This window comes from Grammomys surdaster, unplaced genomic scaffold (genome assembly GCF_004785775.1).
Source record: "Grammomys surdaster isolate TR1022 unplaced genomic scaffold, NIH_TR_1.0 126660, whole genome shotgun sequence".
Classification (NCBI taxonomy): domain Eukaryota; kingdom Metazoa; phylum Chordata; class Mammalia; order Rodentia; family Muridae; genus Grammomys; species Grammomys surdaster.
In genome coordinates, this window is record NW_021621449.1 from 1,518,290 (window position 1) to 1,540,031 (window position 21,742).

The 21,742-nt window shown below is 43.6% G+C and overlaps 1 protein-coding gene across 3 annotated transcripts in view; it reads left to right on the top strand.

The window, feature by feature from the left end:
* The window catches only part of Usp18 (ubiquitin specific peptidase 18), a 35,589-nt gene extending 16,419 nt beyond the window's left edge, over positions 1–19,170 (top strand). For all 3 annotated transcript variants that reach the window (XM_028761088.1, XM_028761086.1, XM_028761087.1), the window contains 9 exons: positions 1,107–1,203; positions 2,385–2,530; positions 7,620–7,699; positions 7,950–8,096; positions 8,668–8,763; positions 9,225–9,392; positions 16,744–16,875; positions 17,468–17,517; positions 18,733–19,170. In XM_028761088.1, coding sequence (XP_028616921.1) covers positions 1,169–1,203; positions 2,385–2,530; positions 7,620–7,699; positions 7,950–8,096; positions 8,668–8,763; positions 9,225–9,392; positions 16,744–16,875; positions 17,468–17,517; positions 18,733–18,778 — 900 coding nt within the window. In that variant the 5' untranslated portion in view covers positions 1,107–1,168 and the 3' untranslated portion in view covers positions 18,779–19,170. The remainder of the gene's footprint in view (positions 1–1,106; positions 1,204–2,384; positions 2,531–7,619; positions 7,700–7,949; positions 8,097–8,667; positions 8,764–9,224; positions 9,393–16,743; positions 16,876–17,467; positions 17,518–18,732) is intronic.
* Positions 19,171–21,742: the final 2,572 nt, after the last annotated feature.

Consider the following 21,742-nt stretch of genomic DNA (forward strand, 5'->3'; position numbering starts at 1 on the left):
GGGCGGGGTTTGGGTAGCTGCTGTGCCCTGGATGTCCCTGGCTCCCAGATGTTTTTCTGGGAGCCCCACCCTCTCTTATCTTTGTGTAGAAATGTTTTGTGCGCTCTGTTTTGGAAGTGGTACATTCTGAATTAGCTTCATTCTAGTGACTTTCGTCTGCTTAAAGAAGGCACCCTGTTGATCTATGAGCTGAAATCTGTTGCCCCTGAAACCATTTGCTTTGACCTGTCCCAGAAGCTCTTTCTCTAGGACTCTGAAATTTGGGATGCTCTCTTGGTCTTCAGCCTCTCACCTTCTGCGGTCAGCTGAGCCTGTGGGTGGGCTGGGAAGGGAGGTTGGCTGCAGATGTAGCACAGAAATGTTATTTTTGGTTTTCCCATGCCCTTGTAAGGTGTATCCTCTTCTTGAGGTAAGTGTAGGGCTGGTGAGTCTTCCCCAAAGCTGCCTTTATTGTCCTTCATTCATTTCTTCTTTTTCTCCTTCCTTCCTTCTTTTCTTCCTCTTCCTCATTCCTTCTTATTTCTTTGTTTATTTTTTTTTTTTTGAGACAGGGTTTCTTTGTGTAGTTCCAGCTGTCCTGAAACTCATTCTGTAGACCATGCTAGCCTACTCAGAGATCCACCTTCCTCTGCCCCCCAAGTGCTGCCTGGGGTTGAAGGCACGTGCCACCACTGTCTGGCAGCATCCTCCATTTCTGTGGAGAGACCGTAGGGACCCCTCTCCTGGAGTCCACTGCAGACCAGATGGACACCGTGCTTCTCTCTGAGCCTCGCTGACCCCTATTCTGCTTCAGGAAGCAATAGCTTCCCATATACGGTCTCAGTGTTTCTTTGCTTTTTCTTCTAACAACTGCTGTGTTGTTCACTGTCAGTGTGTGATGTCACCTTTCTCTAGTGCTTTAGTAACGCTTGTGTCATTTAGCTTTTCAAAACCCAACGCTTTCCATAGCTTCTTTCCAGATTGTTTGCAAGCTCCCTGGGGAAGTCTTTGTGTCTGTGAGGGTGTTTCTCAAGATTTCATGTCCTTAGTAGATCACAGAAAAACATTTGAGCTTTGTTCAGAGCTGCATCTTGCCTTCAGTATTTTTTCCCCTCTTCATGTTGTAGGTCTGGTTGGTTTACACAACATCGGACAGACGTGTTGCCTCAACTCCTTGATTCAGGTGTTCATGATGAACGTGGACTTCAGAATGATATTGAAGAGGTATAACTGTGGTCCTGCTTGATAATGTGCATGTCACTCATGGCTTAGAATGTTTGTTCATGCACAGTGACTTTGACTTTTACGAGTCTCCTTTCCAGAGATGCCTGAGAAAAGATCTTTTCTTGTATATTGTATGGCAGATTAGCTTCATTTCTAGTTTAAAAACAGGCACATGCTGGCCTTCACCTCCTTTTTGTTTCAGGGAGTGTGGGTCATTAGTGCTCCTTTTAAAATATATTTTCAAAATTATTACTTTATTGTTTTATGTATGTGGGTACCACATACATGTTCACAGAAGCCAGAGGAGGGAGTTGGATCCCATGGGACTGTGAGCCACCATGTAGGGATCCTGTGGAAGAGCAGCCAACATTCTTAACTGAGCCATCTCTCTAGCTCCTACACACAATACCTTTAATCTCAGCACTTGGGAGGCAAAGGCAGGCAGATTTCTGTGAGTTCAAGGCCAGCCTGATCTATAATGATTTCCAAGATAGCCAGAGCTACATAATGAAACCCTGTCTTGAAAAACCAAAAAGAAAAAGGGGAGAGAAAGAAAGAAAGAAAGGAAACAAGAAAGAAAGGCAGACAGAAAGAGACTCCTCAGATACTTCTGAAGTACAACCACGGCTGACAGTCACTGGTCTAGAGTTGGCACCAGGCTAACTTCAGAGGAAGTCAATGGTCTAAGGGAACAGATGCAGACATTTTTTATCAGTGATTCTATTTGGCTCCATGCTTTCTCCTTTTTCTTCTTCCACAAAGCAAGTGAGAGTCGCCCATAGGTAAATGGACCACTGGCAAAACACTGTCATCTCCCATATTGCCCTTTCTTCCTGGGACCTAATTGAGCATTTGCTTTTGTAGTTTGAGTACCACAGGGTGGACACTGCTCACTCGAGTGTGGGCCTAGCATATGGTACAGCTGTCCTTCCTTAATGCAATGCTTGGGCCTAGTTGGGGACTGTGTTGATCTCCCTCTTATTTAGGTATTCTGTACATGCCAGTCTCTGAGTCACTGAGTACACACATACATCTACCCATTCCCATCACTCCAACTTAATCCAGAGAATGGCACGGGCACAGAGAGTCTTTGACATTCTTTAACTGATTTTAGCATGCTCCTGGCCTGGAGAGTGATGGGTTTGAGCTGCCCGGCTGTTCTTACTTGGCTTACTTGGCAGGATAACAGTGCCACGAGGGGCAGAAGAGCAGAAGAGAAGTGTTCCCTTCCAGCTGCTTCTGCTGCTGGAGAAGATGCAGGACAGCCGACAGAAAGCAGTGCTGCCCACGGAGCTCGTTCAGTGCCTCCAGAAACACAATGTGCCGTGTAAGAGCCCTCTTAGCTCTCGCCTGCCCACTGACACACAGTGTTGGGTGGGGAGGGAGCCTTAGGGAGAGAGCGAGGCCAGTGAGCGAACATCAGAGGTTTTGGTGTTGATCTGAAATGCACATCTCTTTACTTTTGAAAAAAAAGTTTAACATAGGACTTTTAAAAATGACTGTTATGAGCTTACTGCTTGGAAGTGGCTTTAAAAGACTATGTCAGTACCTAGCTGTTTTTAGGGTGTAGTGTGTGGATTTGATACATTTATGCAACGTCTAATGATCACATCAGGGTAATTAGCTTGCATTTCTCCTTAAACACTGTTGCCTACAGCCAAGGGTACCTCTGCCAAAACACACCCGCCAATCCTCCCTGTTGTCCTTTGTCCTGGTTAGCTTTTAACCGTCAACTTGACACACAGCCAATCATCACCTGAGAAGGAGGCTTGCCCACATTAGATGGGTGTGTAGGTGTGTCTGTGGGTTGATTGTTTTGGTTGACTAGGAGGGCTCTGCTCACTGTGGCCCACACACGTCACTGGGCTGGCCGTCCCAGGCTGTATAAGACAGACATTTGAGCGGGAGCTGGAGAGCAAGCCAGCCAGCAACATTTCTCCATGGTTTCTCTTTCAATGTCTTGCTTGAGCTCCTGCCTCAACTTCAGTGATGGACTGTGACCTTCAGGTGTAAGCCAGATAAAACCTGCCGTCCCCTAAGCAATTTATGGCACAGTTTTATCACAGCTACAGAATGGAACTAGGATGTCTTCTTCTGAGGACTTAACTCAGTAGCCTCGGCCTTGAGTTCCTCTCTTTCTTATAGAATACATAATAAATATCAATATATAATAAATCGAATGACCTACATGCAGCAGAATGCTAGAGCTTTTCCCTCAGTTTTCATTTGAAGTGTTCTGTAAATGTCTGTTGAATTTACTGGGCCTATAGAGTTTTTTAACTCGTTATTGGTTTTAAAAAAGATTTAGAATTGTGTTTATTACTGTTATGCTTCTATGTGCTATGCGTGTGTGAGTGAGGGTGTATTCATACACAGCATGTGTATACACAGCGTGTGTCTAGAGCTCAGAGGAGAACTTTCAGGAGTCGATCCCTTCCTGCCCTGTGGGTTCTAGGTATCATGCTCAGGCTTCTGGCAGCAGGAGCTTTTTCATGATAAGCTAGGCATCTCACCAGCACTGTTGGTTTTTTGGGTACAGATGATTTGTCCATTCTTGAAAGTAGGGGTGATAAAGTACCCAAGTGCTATGTTCTGGAATCTATCTCTGTGTTTAGACCTAAGAATATTTACCGGGCAGTAGTAGTGTACGCCTTTAGTCCCAGCACTTGGGAGGCAGAGGTGGGCGGATTTCTGAGTTGGAGGCCAGCCTGGTCTACAGAGTGAGTTCTAGGACAGCCAGGGCTACACAGAGAAACCCTGTCTCGAAAAAACAAAACAACAACAACAAAAAATTTACCGTATATAACTGGGTGCTCCAGTTTTGGGAGTGTATACATGTTTACAATTGTTAAATCTTTCTGTTGAGTCGATTGCTTTCTTATTACATGTTGACTTTCTCTGTCTCCTTTCGCAGTGTTTGGATTTTGGTCTACTTTGCCGGTACAGGTGTTGCTGCTGCTGGCTGCCTTTGTTTCTGTTTTCTCATTAGACCCTCTCAGCCTGCTACTTTCTGCTACTTTACTTTACTGGTAAAGTGATTTTCTTTGTTTTTTTGGATAAGTCAATGGGGAATTTAACCGGCTTACATTAAATATTACCACTGATAGCTGGGGCATGCTCTTGTAAAATGATGTAAAATTTCTGTAATTGTTTGGAGTAATTCTTATCCCCCTTTTCCTCTCCTCCCTCTCCATCCTCCTCACCTCCTCATCTTCTTCTTTTCTTCACTTCAAGCTCACTATGTAGCTAAGTTGACCTGGAGCTCCTGTCCTCTAGCCTCTGCCTCATGGTTCCTAGGCTTAGAGGCATGTGCCATCACACGCAGTATTTCTTTTTTCTTATTCATCTTTGTAAAGAGGTGTTTTTCTTTTCTTTTTCTTTTGTGTACAAAGGTACACTGTCTTGCTCTTTTTTTTAATTATTCATCTAATATATATTTTTCTTTTCTTCAGACACACTGGAAAAGGGCATCAGATCCCATTACAGATGGTTGTGAGCCACCATGTTGTCGCTGGGAATTGAACTCAGGACCTCTGGAAGAGCAGTCAGTGCTCTTAACCACTGAGTCATCTCTCCAGCCCCTGTCATGTACTTTTATAAGCATTTCTCATGGGACCAATTTGGTGAAGAATTCCTTAGGTTTTTGTTTTTCTTGGAAAACTTTTATTTTTCTTTATTTCTGAGGGGTAGCTTTGCTGGTTATAATATCTCTGGTTGGTGTGTTGTTGTTGTTGTGGTTGTTGTTGTTGTGGTTGCTGTTGCTTCAGGACTTGGTATATCTCATCCCATTCTTGCCTTAAAAAAAATCTTTTCTAACTAAATCTGTTAGGAGGCTTTTGAGCTCCCTGGACTTGGATGTCTATATTTGCAATGATTTGGAAAGTTGTTATTGATTAATTCTGTAGGTTATCTGTGCCCTTTCTTTCCCATCTCCTCTTATAGCACCTGCATTGTGAATGCTTTCTTAATTAGTTGTGTGCAATATGTCCCATAGACTTTGCTTTTAGTGTTTTTTAAAGATTTATTCATTTATTATATATGAATACATTGTAGCTGTCTTCAGACACACCAGAAGAGGGCATCAGATCTCATTACAGATGGTTGTGAGCCACCACGTGGTTGCTGGGATTTGAACTCAGGACCTCTGGAAGTGCAGTCAGTGCTCTTAACCACTGAGCCATCTCTCCAGCCCGCTTTTAGTTTTTCTTAACTTCTTTATTTTTTATTTCTCTAATTTGGTTATTTCAAAAGATCTATGTTCACGCTTAGAAATTTTTATTTCTGCCTGGGCAATACTGTTGAGGGTCTCTATGGTGATTCTTCTCTTAACTTAGTAGATTCATTAGTGTCATGATTTCTCTTTATTGTCTCTATGTATGCTGCATTTCTTATTCATATAATGCTTTCTCTAACTTAATTGTTGTGTTAATTCTCTAGCATCTAGTAATCATTGAATCAAATGATTCTCTAGTAATCATTTGTTTGAATTCTCTGTTATACAATACATTAGTTTTCTTTCCTTTGGAGACCATTGCTAGAAAGTTATTGTGCTCCTTTGGAGACACTAGGGTGCATAGTTTTTCATGATTCTTAAAAAGATCTTGATTTTGAATTTTTAATTTTTTAAAATGATTATCAGTGTTTTGCCTGCATGTATTTTTGTGTACCATGTACCAAGGTACATCGTACATGGTACTCTTGGGGGCCAGAAGAGATTGCTGGATTTCCTAGGACTAGAGTTACAGACAGATACTAGATATCATGTGAGTGCTGGGAATTGAACCCAGGTCTTCTGGAAGAGCAGTCAATGTCTCTGTTGGTATTTGAGTATCTGGTGGATCAGTTACCTCTACGTTAAATAAAGGATATTCTTAGTTTGTTACAAATCTTAGAGGAAAATTAAATGTGGAACAAATCCAGGGTATGGTCTGTCATAGCAGGGAAGTTGGAATGGTGGACAGAAACTTGAAACAGCTGGGCAAATCACACCCATTGTCAAGCTCAGAGAAAATGAGTGCAGACACGCTTGCTCCTCGTGCTTGGCTTATTCTCTCTATGTTTATGTGGTCCAGGACCCAAACCCAAATTGTGCTGCCCACAGTGAGCTGGGTCTTCCCATAACAATTAAAACAGTCAGGAAAACCCCTGCAGGTATGTCCACAGACCAACTCATTTGAGACAGTCCCTGACTGAGACCCTCTTCCCAGGTGTTTTTTGATTGTGTCAAGTTGACAATTAAAACTGACCATCCCAGAAGCTACAGAGTTGGCTCGGCAGTTAAGAGCACTTGTTGCTCTTGCAGAGGACACCCAGGTGTCACTCCCTTCACCCATGTGGTGGTCCACAACCATCTGTAACTCCAGTTCCAGGGTACTAGGCATGCACACAGTACACGTACATACATTTGGGGGAAACATCTACACATATGAAATCAATAAATAAATCTATCAAAACAAGACAAAACTGACCACCACAGCACCTTAATCTAATTTTTTTTTAGACATCAGTGTTAGCTCTGTGCACCTTCTGCACATAATTCCCAGGCTGAATCAATTTAAGCCGTCTGACAGACTTTTTTGAGTTGTCTGATAGACTGTTTCTGAGTTGGGGTTTATTATATAGATGGATTAATATATTCACATTCTTCATTGTAGATCTGATATGCATAAGGCAATGCGAATGATAGAGATTTTACCTCCAGGGAACTTACATTTTAGAAGCAGGACAGGTCAAAATCAAACAAGAATAAAGAGCATCAAGTCTGTGCTGTGATGTGTGTCATGAAGGAAATTCAACAGTGTCGTGGTGGAGGATACGACATGTTCTGAGAAACTGCCTCTGCCTGAAATGTCTTTGCATTCCGGCACAGGTCTGCCCTTTTATGAAAGTCTACAGCTAGTTTCTTTTCTGAATTACCACTTCTTTGGACCAACACCGTTAAAGTCCGTTGTGTCCGTTCCTGATTTCAGGGCTACTTATATGACAGGTAGACAGTTCCCCTGCAAAGTTCCTGCTCTCTTGGCTAGGATCATCTAACATGGCCTTTATTTACTCTTTGCACCTTTGGGGAAACCTGGTCAGATTAGCAAGAGGCCCTGCTTTTCGTGACGTGAATAAAAATTACCACCAGGGGGCGGAAGAGTCCAAGTCGTAGTCTCTGCTCAGCAGAAAAATGGGAGAAAACATTTGGGATCTGTCGGTCCGCTGACAGAGAGAGGATGGTGAGAGAAAGTGGTGCCAATATCACCTCAGAGAAACTCTTAGAAAAAGAATCAACACCAAGCATAATTTTCATTTAGTCTATTTTGAAAATGAGGGAAAGCTAAGAAAGGACTAAGTGTTCACGTGGCTGGTATCCTGGTGATTCGCCAAGGGCATGACATGTCTCCTTACTAATTGCGCTTTCCCCTGACCAGTGTTTGTCCAGCACGATGCTGCTCACCTGTACCTTACAATCTGGAACCTGACTAAGGACCAGATCACGGACATAGACTTGGTAAGGGCTGGGATCTGGAGAAGTCAGAGATGTGAGATGTTGCTTGTGGGACCTGCGCCACTACTGTGTGCGCTCTTGGCGAGGAACGAGGCATCACTCGGCACAGCTCCCTGGTGTGCACCTTTATGTACCAGGAAGCAAAATTTTGTGTCGGCCATTTCTAGAGCTTCTGTCTAAAAAAAAAAAACCCCACCTACCCTGACCTAAAGTGACTTCTAGGTCACCTTACCTCCTTGCTCTCTACTCGCAGGCAGAGCGGCTGCAGAGTCTGTTCACAATCTGGACGCAGGAGTCCTTGATTTGCGTGGGCTGTGCGGCGGAGAGCAGCAGGAAGAGCAAGCTGCTCACCCTTTCTCTTCCTCTTTTTGATTTGGACTCAAAGCCTCTGAAATCACTGGTGAGAGACTCCTTGTTGGTGACTTTGTGTATCCCGAGGTGGCCCGTTTTCCTTTGCTTCTATTACCGACCCTTGGATTTTGTCAAAGTAACTCGTGGGCCAGCAAGATGGTACAGCATGTGATGGTGCTTGTGGCCAAGTGTTATGACCTGAGTTTGATCCCTGGGTCCTACATGGTGGAAGAAGGGCACTAGAGAACCAGTTCCTGTTTTCCACATGTATGCCTTGGCATGTGTATGCCTCCCTACCATAATCAGTAAAAAAAAGGAAAGTAATACAATTTTTACAAAGTGGCCCGTGTTTTACTTGTATACCCTGGGCCATTCTATCCTTTGACTTGGGCCAGGGTACATTTTTCTGTCCCCCTTCTGCCTCCTCACGTTCTTCCTCTGGTGAGTCCCTTCTAGTTCTGTTCCTCCCTCCAGTGGGTATTTTCTGAAATTCTGCCCTGTGTATCACATGTGCCCACTTAAAGGGTAGCTTTGGGCTTCCACTAGCATGGGGAGAGGATGATGTCTTTGAGATAGGAAACATGATTGATACCTTCTGCTTGTTCTCCTGGGTGGGGCAGGAGGATGCCTTGAGATGTTTCTTAAAGCCCAGAGAGGTAGCAAGCTCAGACAAATGCTTCTGTGAGAGCTGCGGGAAGAAGACGCCCTGGAAACAGGTACTTCTTAAACTCAGACACTTCACTGGCCTGGGGTTGCTCCATGGGGTTTCCTGACAAGTCTTTGCAGACCCCTTAAGGGCATCTCATAATGGCTGACATGGGGAATCTGGGTACCTGGGGTCCTGGAGCTTCTCATTTGCATAACGTCAGACTTGGCATCTCAGACCTTATCACTGAGAGGGACAGGAAGAACTTTTTAGGGACAAGAGGAGAAGATTGAAGAACAGTAGATAGGGCTTTTCCCTTAGGGTTAGATGCTTAGAGCACATCTCACAGTTCCTGTATCTGAGCAGAGGCCTTCTGTGGAGATGTGTGGGTGACACACAGTCCCATGAGTCTTGAAGGTGCTCGGCACCTCCCCTGTGGGAAAGAGCACACTGCCGGGCTTGGCACTGCTCTGAACCTGCCCGTCTCAGGTGCCTAAAGACTTCATCTTCATTCTGATTTTGCCTTTTTAGGTTCTGAAGCTGACCCATTTGCCCCAAACCTTGACCATTCACCTCATGAGATTCTCTGCCAGGAACTCAAGGACAGAAAAGATCTGCCACTCAGTGCATTTCCCTCAGAGCTTGGATTTCAGTCAGGTTCTGCCAACTGAGAAAGATCTTGGTGATGCCAAGGAACAGGTGAGGCTTGCCTTCCGTCCCTTATTCACCCCAGCAGACTCTGTCCTTCTGACGTAACCATCCATCCCTATCAGCTGAACACACTAACCCCTAAGTGCTATAGTTTTAAGTACCAAGTTCCTGAGTTGTAAGTACCAAGTTCATGCCAGAGACTTGGTCTGTGACTCAGCACACTGTGAGGTGACATGGCCCAGCATCCTGTGGGCCAAACACTTCCTAGGTGAGGCTTTCATCCAGGGGCCCAGACCTCTGGTTTGCTGTATTTAGCGAACATAATTATATACAACAGTGCCGAACTAATGGCAGCTTGGTGTGATTCACAAAGGAGCATACTTCTTTCTTTTTCTTCTTTTTTTTTAAAGACTAAAAGTATTAAACTGCATTTACTTGTTAGTGTGTGTGCGTGTGTGTGTGTGTGTGTGTGTGTGTGTGTATGAGGCATGAGCAGAGTCAGAGATAACTTTTGGGAGGAAGTCAGTTCTCTCCACCACCTGGGTCCCAAGGATTGAACTCATGTCATCGGTCTTGGCGGCAGTCACCGTTACCTCCTGAGCTGTCTCGCCAGCCCAAGACAGACTTTCTTTCTTAAGCAGTATTTAATGATCAAACCTATATTGTTCCAAAGCAGTGGTGGGTCATCTCCCAGTGTGGGTTGGAAGTGGGAAGTTCTACATTTGCAAGCAATAGGTCTCACACACATTGCTGGACTCTTTCTTCTGTTAGATCCGTCTGTTTGCCTGTCCATCCTCCAGGACCATAGTAGTAAAATAAGAAGCTCATCTTTACCTCTTAGGTGTCTGTCCACGTTTCACACTATTCACTTCTGCTCTCCTCGTTTTCCTGCTCAGTCTGGATGTGCAGTGCATTTAAATGTTTTTCTAGTTAGAAAGAATTTCACTATGGAAAATGTGAGATCAATTCAAAAGAGTGGGGACATAGACAGCCAGTCCTCATCTCTCACCCAGCAGTTGACTATTTGATTACTCAGTCACAGCTAGTCTTGACCTCCATACCCAGCTTCTTTTTTTGCTCAACCATTCTGGTTGGTCGTGTCAAGTCAACTTGACACAAACTAGAGCTACCTGGGAAGAGTTGACCTCAGTTGAGGAATTGACTGCGTCCACAGGCCCGGGGTAAGCCTGTGGAGATATTTTCTTGATTGATGACTGATGTGGAAGAGTCCCGCCTACTGTGGGCAGTACCACCTCTTAGTGGGTCAACTGGGTTGTATAAGAAAGCATGAGCAAGCCATGGGGAGCAAGCGTCTCTTTTTATTGAAGTCTACTTGGATGAAGTTGAATCATTATAGTCTGCAGTTGGCTGCTTTACAGTAGTCCCCAGCTACTTTGTGTAACTTGATCATCATATCTAGATACTACTTTCCTTGAAACAAATTTTGGCAACAAAAGTTGCCATACACACACACACACACACCACATACCCACCTTCACTCCCACCCCCACACTCCCACACCACACACACACATACAGATACCACACAAACAGACATGCACACACAGACACCATCCTCCACCACACACACACATACACCACACACTATACCACACTAAACATATGCACACACATACACCACACACACACACCACATGCACACAAACACAAGCACACTCATCACACCACACACACAGACACCATACACCACATACCACATGCTACACACACACACACCACACATACACACACCATACACACACATACCACACACACACACACAACACACACACATACACACACAAGTACATACACACCACACACAGGCACTCAGTGTCCTCTATTTTGCCCACCTGTCCTCTTCTCGGGGTTTTTGCTCTCTTTCCTGCATTGATATGATTTCCCAAGACACAGGTAGAGAACACTGTTTGCCCGTGTGGAGGAACTATATAAAGTATTCTTTTATTAAAAAAAAACTTCTCCACAGGGAATGCCATTTTGTTAGTTCACTTGAAAAAAAAATTAGATCTAGGTGGGTATGGTGGCTCGAACCTATAATTTTAGTTCTTGGGAAATTGGCAGTGTGTGTGGTATGTGTGTAGCCATGTGTTTGAAGACAGCCTATGGGACATAGTAAAACTCTGCCTTAAACTGGAAGAGGGTGGGAGAGGTGGCTCAGCAGGTAAAGGCTCCTGAGGACAAGCCTGATGGCCTGTATTTGATCTACCTACATGGTTGAGCGAGAGAGCCGACCCTCCAAGCTGTCCTATGCTGGCCACACCCACTGCCTGCACACATGTGCATGCACACACTGTGCACACACAGTAATACATATGTAATAACTAAATGTGGTAGGAGTTTAGAGTCGCCTTAAAAAAAGACCTAAGGAAGCTTACACTTTAGTTAATTTTCATCTTTAAAATTTTATCTTTTCTGGCGTGTGCATGCACAGTTGAGCATACACTCGTGGGAGTTGGAGGATGGCTTTATGGAATTGGCCTCTCCATCTGCTTTTGTAAGTTTCTGGAGATTAAACTCACTGAGTTTGTGCGCCAAGTGCCTTAACCTGCTCAGCCATTTGACAAGCCTAAATTTAATTAATTTTTATTCAACAAAAGTCATGCTGGGTGTGGTGGCATATACCTTTAACCCCAGTACTCTGGAAGCAGAGGCAGGCAGATCTCTATGAGTTCAAGGCCACCCTGGTCTACATAGCAAGTTTTAAGGTAGTCAGGTATACATAATAGAAAAACCTTATCTCAGCAAATCAAGTAACACAAAGCAAAGCAAAACAAAACAAAAAACCAACCCCCCCAAAACAAACCAAATAAGTATAATATGAATGGTATGCAGTGTGATATGTTGATGTGCGTACATACATTGTGGAATAATTAGGTAATATATCTATCTCCTTGCAAGCATATCTTTGTAGTGAGAGTTTTAAAACTATTTTAAACAATTTCCAATGTGCAACACATTGTTATTACTATAGCTACTATGCTGGTAACTAGGCCTGGTAATTATCCACTATCCTAACCTGTTGCTATTCATTTTAGTCTATGACTAACTTTTGTAGGTAGAAAGTCATCTTTTATTTTCTTCAGGGAGTCTGAAAGCATGTGGATATTTTACTTATGAGTGTTCACAATTATGTTTGCTTGTAGAACAGTCACAGAAGGATACACAGGCAGGGTACTACTCAAAGGTTAGCAAGCATACGCAGCGGGCTGCCAGTAGGACTTCTCATGTTTTTTGGATGCTAACTTTAAAGATTTGTTTTATTAAAAGATTTATTTATTTTATTTTTACGTGTGTGAGTAGTTTTCTTGCATGTATGTATGTGTATCATGCGCATGCCTAGTGCCCATGGAGGTCAGAAGAGGGCATAGGATCCCCTGGATTTAGATGACTGAGAGCTTCCACTTAGGTGCTGGGAACCAAACCTCTAGAAGAGCAGCCTGTATTTTTAACCACTGAGTCATCTCTCTAGCCCATATTTATATTAGTGTGTGCGTGTGTGTGTGCGCGTGCATGCCCGAATGTATATGTGTGTACTACATTTGTGCAGGTGCTCATGGAGAACAGAAGGGTGTGAGATCCCCTAGAACTGGAGTTAAGGATGGTTGTAAACTGTCTGATGTGGGTCATCTGTAGGAGCAGCAAGTGCTCTTTCTCTCAGTCTCAGATGCTAACTTTCAGAACAATATATTATAGTCATTTTTCCTGTATATTCCTTTAAAAAAAAACAAATAGTTATATATTTACTACTAATTAATGAATGTGGTGGTTTGAATATACATGGCCCAGTGACTGGCACTATTAGGAGGTGTGGCCTTGTTGGAGGAAGTGTGGCCTTGTTGGAGGAAGTGCGTCACTGTGGGAGTGGGCTTTGAAAGACCTTCCTCCTAGCTGCCTGGAAGCAAGTCTTCTCCTGTCTGCCTTTGGATCAAAATGTAGAACTTTCAGCTCCTCCAGTCCCATGTCAGCCTGGATGCTGCCATGCTCCCACCTTGATAATGGACTGAATCTCTGAACCTGTAAGCTAGCCCCAATTATGCGAGTTTACAAGAGTTGCCTTGGTCTCTTCACAGTAATAGAAACCATAAGACAATGATTTCATTCCTTTTTTGTTATTCTAATTTTTTCCAGTTTTAAGGGTCAGGTTACAGTAGGTTGGAACTTCATCTTCCATCTCCTCAGAAGACAGAACAGTAGCCTTACTAGAAGTTCCTTAGATAGAGCTATCCACCACTCAATTGTAATTATACATTGTATATATTTATAATTGTAAATATACATTGTAATAGGATGTAGTGCAAAAGGGAGAAATTGTAGCCATCTTTTGGGGGTGATATATTCCATTACTACTGCTCATGGCAACCTGTAGGGCCTTCTAGCTGCTCGTTCCTTCAATCCCGTTAACACGGAGGAGCCTCATCTGCCTCTCTGTGGTGCTTTTGCTTGTCTGGTTCCTCCAATGGCTGCTCTTCAAATGTGTGAGGTGCTAGTGACTTCTCCAAGTGTGTGAGGTACTAGTGACTTCTCCAAGTGTGTGAGGTGCTAGTGACTTACAGGAGAGGTAGGCTGTGGGGTCACAGTCTCTTCTTGGTACCTGGAGGTGAACTGTGGTGGCCCAGACTGTAAGCAGCACTGAGGGATTGCTGGCTGCAGCACTGAGGGATTGCTGGCTGCAGCACTGAGGGATTGCTGGCTGCAGATAGGAGACCTGGGCTCCAGGCCCCGAGTCTGTTGGGCAGAGTGCACACATAGAACTTTAGGAAAGGATTTTGGTTAATGTGGTGAGCTGGCTCCACACTCTTTTATCACAAGGAATTGTCTCTTACTTTGATTTCCTGTGGTTATGAGGGCGTGATTTACATGATTTACTATCAGCTCTAATGAATGCTTTGATCTGTGACAGTGACACTGCTTTCCCGGGGTCTGTTGTATGGTTTACTTTTCTATTTCTATGATAGAAAACATCACAACCAAGGAAACTTCTAGGAGAAAGAGTTTATTTTGGGCTTATGGTTTCAGAGACGTAGAATCCATGATGGAAAAATGGAGGTGGTAGGTGATACACGTGAGAGTTTGTATCTAGAATGGTAAACAGGAAGGAGAAGGCTTTCAAGTCTGAAAGCCCACACCCAGGGATATACATCCTCAAGCAAGGCCATACCCATAATTCTCCCCAAACATCCACCAATAGGAACCAAGTATTTAATTCTCAAGACTTAATGGAGAATATCTAATTCAAATTACCACATTCCGCTCCCAGGGCCCCAGATGATATGTTGTTGTCATACGATAATGCAAAATGCATTAGTCCAACTTCAAAGGTCCCACCGTCCTTCTCAGTTGCAACACTGTTTAAAAGTCCAGAGTACAAGTCTCTTCTGACACTCACGGTAGTCTCTTAGTTGTAACTCCCTATAAAATAAGAAAACAAGTTATATACTCCAAACATAAAATGACACAGAATATGCACTGTGATTCCGAAAATGGAGGAATGGCAGCATAGCGAGGAATGAGGACCAAAGTGAGACCGAAACCTAAGCAAACCTCAAACTCTGTAGCTCCATGTCCTGTGTCAAAGGGCTCAGATCACTCTGCTCCTCACCTCTCCTCCGCTTTGCTGCCTCTCATGGTCTCTCAGGGCCTCCATACAGGGCCTCCGCTGTCGCACACTTGGCCATAGCGGCTCTTTTAAACTGCAGAAGATCCCACAATTTCTTTGCTTGTATTCTCCATGACTCTAAAGCTAGCATGACACTGCCTAGTTTGTCCACTAACTCGGAATGAGCCCAGGATCCTTCACGTCACATTTCCAGTTGCTTTTTTGTTCTTTCTAGAAAATTCCTTAGGCCTTCTTTTTCCACTAGTTCCACACTTACCCGGGTGGGGTCTTGCCCTGATGGTACCTACTCCACTGCAGATTTGGCCCCTCTCTAATGGTGCTAATCTTAACAGTTACAGACTCTCTTGCAACACGTACCTTGGCTGTAGCATTGAGCTTGTCAGTGTCTTTTTCCTTTCCAATTTGTAATTTTGTTTTTCTTTCTGCTCTGTTTTCTCTTTTGTCATTGTAGACTTGTATAAGAGTGATTCCTAATAACCACGTGGCAGAATCAATATTAGACTGTTTTGAAATCTCCTCTGCCAGAGAAATTAATCCATAACTTTATAAATTCAACTTCAGACAAGTTCTTAAGGTGTGGGCAGAAACCAACCCCATTGTTTGCCAAAATAGCCTAGAGCCTAGTTGCTAATATTCTCCCTCTCTGAAAATTTGTAAGCTGGGACTCTTGCACAGTTCTTAGCACTGCTCACTTCCAAACTCCCATGAAGCCCTGTTTATGATATTCAGCCACTTTTCTAGTTTAAAATCCCAAAGCCTTCCACATTCACCCAAAAAACCCTACTAAGGTCAGGACTGTCACAGTAATAGCCTATTCCAGTTACCAATTTCTAAACTAGTTTTTTTTTTTTATTGCTATGATAAGACACCATGACCAAGGTTTATTTTTGGAATAAAAAAAATAAGAAAAAAAAAGAGTTTATTTTAGGCATATGGTTTCAGTGTGTTAGAGTCCATGAGGGTGAGTGGGAGGTAGCCGGTGGCCAGTGGCTAGAATAGCAACTGGGAGCTCATATCTTGATCTATGAACAACAACAAGAAAACACACTAGAAATGGTGAAAGTTTTGAAACCTCAAAGCCCAGTGACATTCTTCCTCCAGCAGAGTCAGATCTTCTGATCTTCCCAAACAGCCATCAATGGGGGACCAAGTCTTTAAATGCTCAGGACTTATGGTAACATCTCATTCAAACCAGCACATCTGTCTGCCCAGTTTCCTCCCATGACGTCTGTCTCTGACGGAGCTTCTCCTTCTCATCATTTTGTGCACATTTACTCTGTGTCCACTCTGCCTCAGCCCTGAATGTCACCTTATTAATTCTCATGGTCTTCATCACTCACCTCAAATTTACAGCATTCGAGTTTTGTCTCCTGTTCATTCCCCACCCTCCCCACACCCCCTTACCCCCGAGCTCTCATCTTACTGAGAACTTATACTTAGAAATCCTAGGGATCAAATTCACTGTCTTCATTTCCAAATATCTCTGCTCTGTATTTGACTTCATAGTTATCAACATATTCTCAATTTCCCAACCAGACATTTGGGGTTCAGCTTTCTGCCTCCTATTCCCCGTTTGTAATCCAGTTAGTTACAAAGTACTTGTGGCTGGCTAGACCTCATTTTGCCCATTGAGGAACCAGTACCTGACATAGGGTAAGCAAAGAATAAAGAATGAATACAAGAGGGGATGGTTTCACTGTTCAGGACTATCTGTGAGAGGAGGCATGGCAGTTGAACTGTCTCTGTGTTTGTCTCCCTCCAGTCTGAAATACACTACGAACTCTTTGCCGTGATTGCCCATGTTGGGATGGCTGACTTCGGTCATTACTGTGCCTACATCCAGAATCCTGTGGATGGAAAATGGTTCTGCTTCAATGATTCACATGTTTGTTGGGTGAGAAACACCATCCACATTGCTCCTTGATTAGCTACCTCTAGAAAATCCTGAGCCTGGGGCTACCTGGGTCCTGACCATGAAGACTGTGGTTCTGTACTCTGAATGGAGGTGCTTTTAATGAAGTGCAAAGTCCTTTTATTTTTTTTAAAGATTTATTTATTTATTATATATGAATACACTGTAGCTGTCTTCAGACACACCAGAAGAGGGCATCAGATCTCATTACAGATGGTTGTGAGCCACCATGTGGTTGCTGGGAATTGAATTCAGGACCTCTGGAAGAGCAGTTAGTGCTCTTAACTACTGAGCCTTTTTTTTTTTTTTTTTTTTTTGTACTTGAAAACTGCTTCTGGTCTATAACTGTACAGGTTCAGCTCAGTGCCCAGGTTTCTGGTGCTCTAGGCTTGCTGCCCTGACACTTCAGACTCTGTGGGAAACTTCTCTAAAGCCAGAGTTTTAACTCTCTTGGATAGGCATAACCAGGCTTAAAGAGAGGAATGGAGGGTGAAGGAGGGTACATTATAGTCCCATACATTATTGGGACACTGAACACACAGTTGGGTGGTGACCTCTCCTTATGTACTTCCAGGTGACCTGGAAGGATGTCCAGTGTACCTATGGCAATCACAGATATCGCTGGTAAGAGAAGGGCTGGGTTCTTGAAATCCGATGAACTCACTCTCAATTCTTAGCCATGTAAAATCCTTAAGGCGCGGGTGTTTCTTACATTCTGAGGACTCCCAAGACTAATTAGTCAGCTTCATCCGGGACTAGCTTCCCAATATGACATGCTTCTCTCAGTACTGAGACTTCAGTAATACCTATGGATTTGTAATGGAGTCCAAATGTCCTGTCTGCCATTTTCTTCCTAGTTGCAAAGCCTTCCTTATGACCTCTTTCCGTTGTTTATAGCCTTTACAGATTGACCCAGACAAATCTGTGGGGGCTTCTGACATGCTGACTTTGGAGCCTGAGCATACCTCCCCACAACAGTCTTAATTGCTTGCTTATGTAACTTTCTTTCACATTTCATAGCTACTCTTTGGGGGCGGAAAGGGCTGCTCTTGTCACTTTTTGTCTAGCAATGGCTTGCATTTAGTAAAACTCAACAAATACCTCTTAAAACCAATCACTACAGAGGAGATTATGGGAAGAAAAATAAGAGGCTGGAAGAAGACAGACCAAAGAGTCTTTGTAAAGCTTTCTTGGCTGTTTTTTTTTTCCTTGTCTGGGAACAATGACATACACAAAAGGTGATCAGAGATGGCTCTCAGCTGAGAGGTAGCTTGTCTACTTGAAAAATAAAGAGGCAGATGCAATTGTATTTGAAAGCCTCTGCCAACCCTTTTGTTAGCTTTTTCTTATTTCCTTCAAGCATCTCTATTAGATGCCAGATCTTTGTTTCTGATTGCTGCTGATGTCTTCCTGATTTACAGCAGTGACTGGCAGACCCTCTGTAAAGACAGAGGGAGGAAGTCTTCAGCCCTATGGAACACAGCTCCCATGGCAGCTACATGGCTGTCTCTGAGGCTGCACACAGTACATGACCACAGACTTCAATCGGCTCTATGGCTGAATCTGTTTGCAAAAAACAGAGTTGGATTTAGTTAAATCTCACAGATTTTCAGCCATCTTATTTAGATGTCAATAGCTACTCACTCAGGTCGCCATTTTGGCCCTCTGAGGGAATGGCTAGGTGGGTCATTGACCTAAGTGTCAGGTGCTTGACCTAGGAGCCAGGAAGTTTGCTGATGCATGTTGCAAGAGCCAGGAGGTTTGCTGGTGCATGTTGCACTGTGGTTTTACTGCAGATGCCCCAGTTTTCTAGGCTGACACGTGCTCTCTGTTTTCCAGGCGGGAAACTGCCTATCTCTTGGTTTACATGAAGACTGGATCCTGACAGATGTACTCACACCTTCAGAGAGGGGTAGACTCTTATCTCTGCTCCTGCACCCATGTCTGCTGCATTTCAATGAGAATCATAATTTAAAAACCATAATTAAGCCCTATTTATAAGCAAGAATTATTATTGCTATGAATTGCTAAGAATTATTATGGCTTGGATGTAGTTTGTCTCCTGAAAGCTCACACACAGAAGGCTTGGTATTTAGGATGGCAGTGTTTAGGTGACAGAACTTTCAAGAGACAGGGCCCAGTGGGAGGTAATCGGTTCATGGAATCTCTCTCTCTTGTGCACTAATTGTTCTTTTTCTGTTTTTCTACCCTGTTGTGATGCAAACAGTGTCCTCCAGCCTTCAAAATTCTGAGTCAAATAAACATTATTGCACAGTATTCGACCTCAGGTATTTTGTTATAGCAATAAGAAATGCATGAATATAATTGTTAAAATATTAGCAATGACCCTACATAGGTCTCGATCAGTTGGAATGGATAATTTCACCAGTGGATCTGGCTAGATCATGTCCTGATTGTGACCTTCAGTACAAGATATGACCTATTCAGTTGGGAAACTGTGGGAGTTCAGTTAGATAGGAATCAGTGCTTGTAGGATAAATTGGGTTGACAAGGGATGGTGGAGGGAAGTATTTTATTTAGTATACTAGTGACTGTAGTAGTATGTACTGTGTGGAGCTTAGAATTTTCAAAACCTACTTTAATAAGAGTTTTTAAATGCTTCCGCCTCCTTCCTAGTCCACCTCCCAGAGGTAGAGGAAAAAGAAAGGTTAATAGGAAAAGGGGGATATGGACCAGTTTAGAAATAGTTCTTTGGGGGGCAATTCCAGTCTTTGCTGTCAGGATATCAGCAGTCTAATCCAGAACACCAAGCACAAGTCAGTGGTAGCGGCCCAATCCAGAAGAAACCTAGAGGCTTTGCCAAATTGGCACGAGTTGGCAGGAGTGGCCAGAAGCGTTTCTCTCTACGAAGTCATGACAAGTGAAGATCAGCAAAGTGTTGCAAGATAGACCAACGCTGGAGCGTCCTCTCACTGTCTGTGAGGTTATATTTATATTCTTTTTAAATATCACATGACCTCTCAAGCCCCGGTTCCAGCAAAACATCATATGCCCTTTCACAAGACAGCATCCCCCCAAAAATATATACAACATATCTATTCTTAGAAAAATATCCCCTCATGTGTCTGCTTCAGCAAAACATCCTCTCATAAGACAGTTCCCAGAAAAACATCACATGACACAACTGAGTCTCCAAAGAAACCAGAAGCTTCCATCTCAGTACTGGCTAAAAATCAGCCCAACTTAAAAAAAATAACAATATTTATATTATAAATACTGCATCACATTACTGTTATTGTTTTTTTTTTGATTACTAGTGTCTGTGTGTGCCACAGAATGCATATTGAAGTCGGTTCTCTCACCCCACTGTGGGATCCAAGGATCAAACTCAGGTGGTCAAGCGTATTGTATGACAAGCCATTTTATTCTGTGAACAACCTCATCGACCCTCGGCCTGCCTTCTTTTGATTTGTTTATTTTTCTTTTATGAATATGAGTATGAGTGTTTTGGCTGCATGTTTATCTGTACACCACAGCCATCCATGAAGTACTTGTGATGGCCACCAGAGGGCCACCAGATCCTCTGGAACTGGAATTAGATACGGCTGTGAGCATTGGTCCTGGGACTCAAATCCAGATGCTCTGAAAAGCAGCCAGTGTTCCTAACGTCTGAGCCATCTCTCCAGCCCCTCAGTCCTGACTTTAGTTTATTACACATTTACTTGGAAAATATATCGTGATCATCCAGTCTCTGTGAGATCAGTCATGCACTTTTGCATAGCCATGACCAAGATATTCACGAGAACAACCTAAAGGAGGAAGGCCTAATTTTGACGGGCACTTTCAGAGGATGCATGGTTGCTTAGCCCTGTGCATGTCATGGCAGTATAAATCTGCCGTCGGTGGACAGGACGAGAGAGAACTTGAGAGCAAGGAAGAGGAAGGTGAGAGGAGGAAAGAAAGGGATTGGGAATCACACTTTCAAAGGCACACTTCCATCCACTTCTTCCAGCTAGGCTCCACCTGAAGTTTCACCCTCTTCTCAAAACAGTGTCAGTAGCTGGGAAACTCTTGTTTAATGAAACACAATCAAAGTGCAGAAACAGTGAGGGGTGGCAACTGAAAGTGAAACTCCTCTGCTGTGGGGCGGGGAGTAAGCCTTCCAGTGGGAGTGGCTTAGGGCAGAGGGCGGGGTAAGCCTCCCAGTGGGAGGGGCTTAGAGAGAAGGATCACTGTAGGGAGAGCATACACAGTCGCATAGCTGAAAAGACAATATTTGAGGTTGAATGAAGTCCTCAAACATGACTTTCCCATACTGGGGAAGCAAGTGCTCAGGGGTGTACTGAGACTGGGAGAGAGGTGGAAGATCTCAAACTAGGCTGAGGGGTTGGGTTTAACTAGATGGCTAATGAACTGCTGAAGGGGTTAAAAAGGAAAGACGTGCTTAGTTATGTTATAGTAACAAAGAATTTTCAGGTGCAAAAGGTTACAGAAAAAAAATTATAGTGTGAACAGAAGTTTTGGTGAAGAATGTGGTGGGGGTGGGGAGAGGATTCTAGAGGAGCCAATAGCAACCTGGGAGGTGAGCAGGGTGGGGATTAAACAATTCATACATTCATATACTGAACGTCTTGTTCGGTGTTTCAGAATTGTATCAGGCTTCTCTAGAGGGACTGAACTGATAGAATGAATATGTATTAAAAAGGGATTAATTAGAGTTGCTTACTCTATATGGCTTGGATAAGCCAACAGTGGCCATCTTTACACGGAGAGGCTGAGGACCGGTCGCTAGTGCTTAGCCACAAGGCTGGATGCCTCAGTTGCTCATCAGCTGCTGAAGGATTCCTCAAGAGCTGTTTGTCTTTAGCTCATGTTGGTAGGCTGAAGG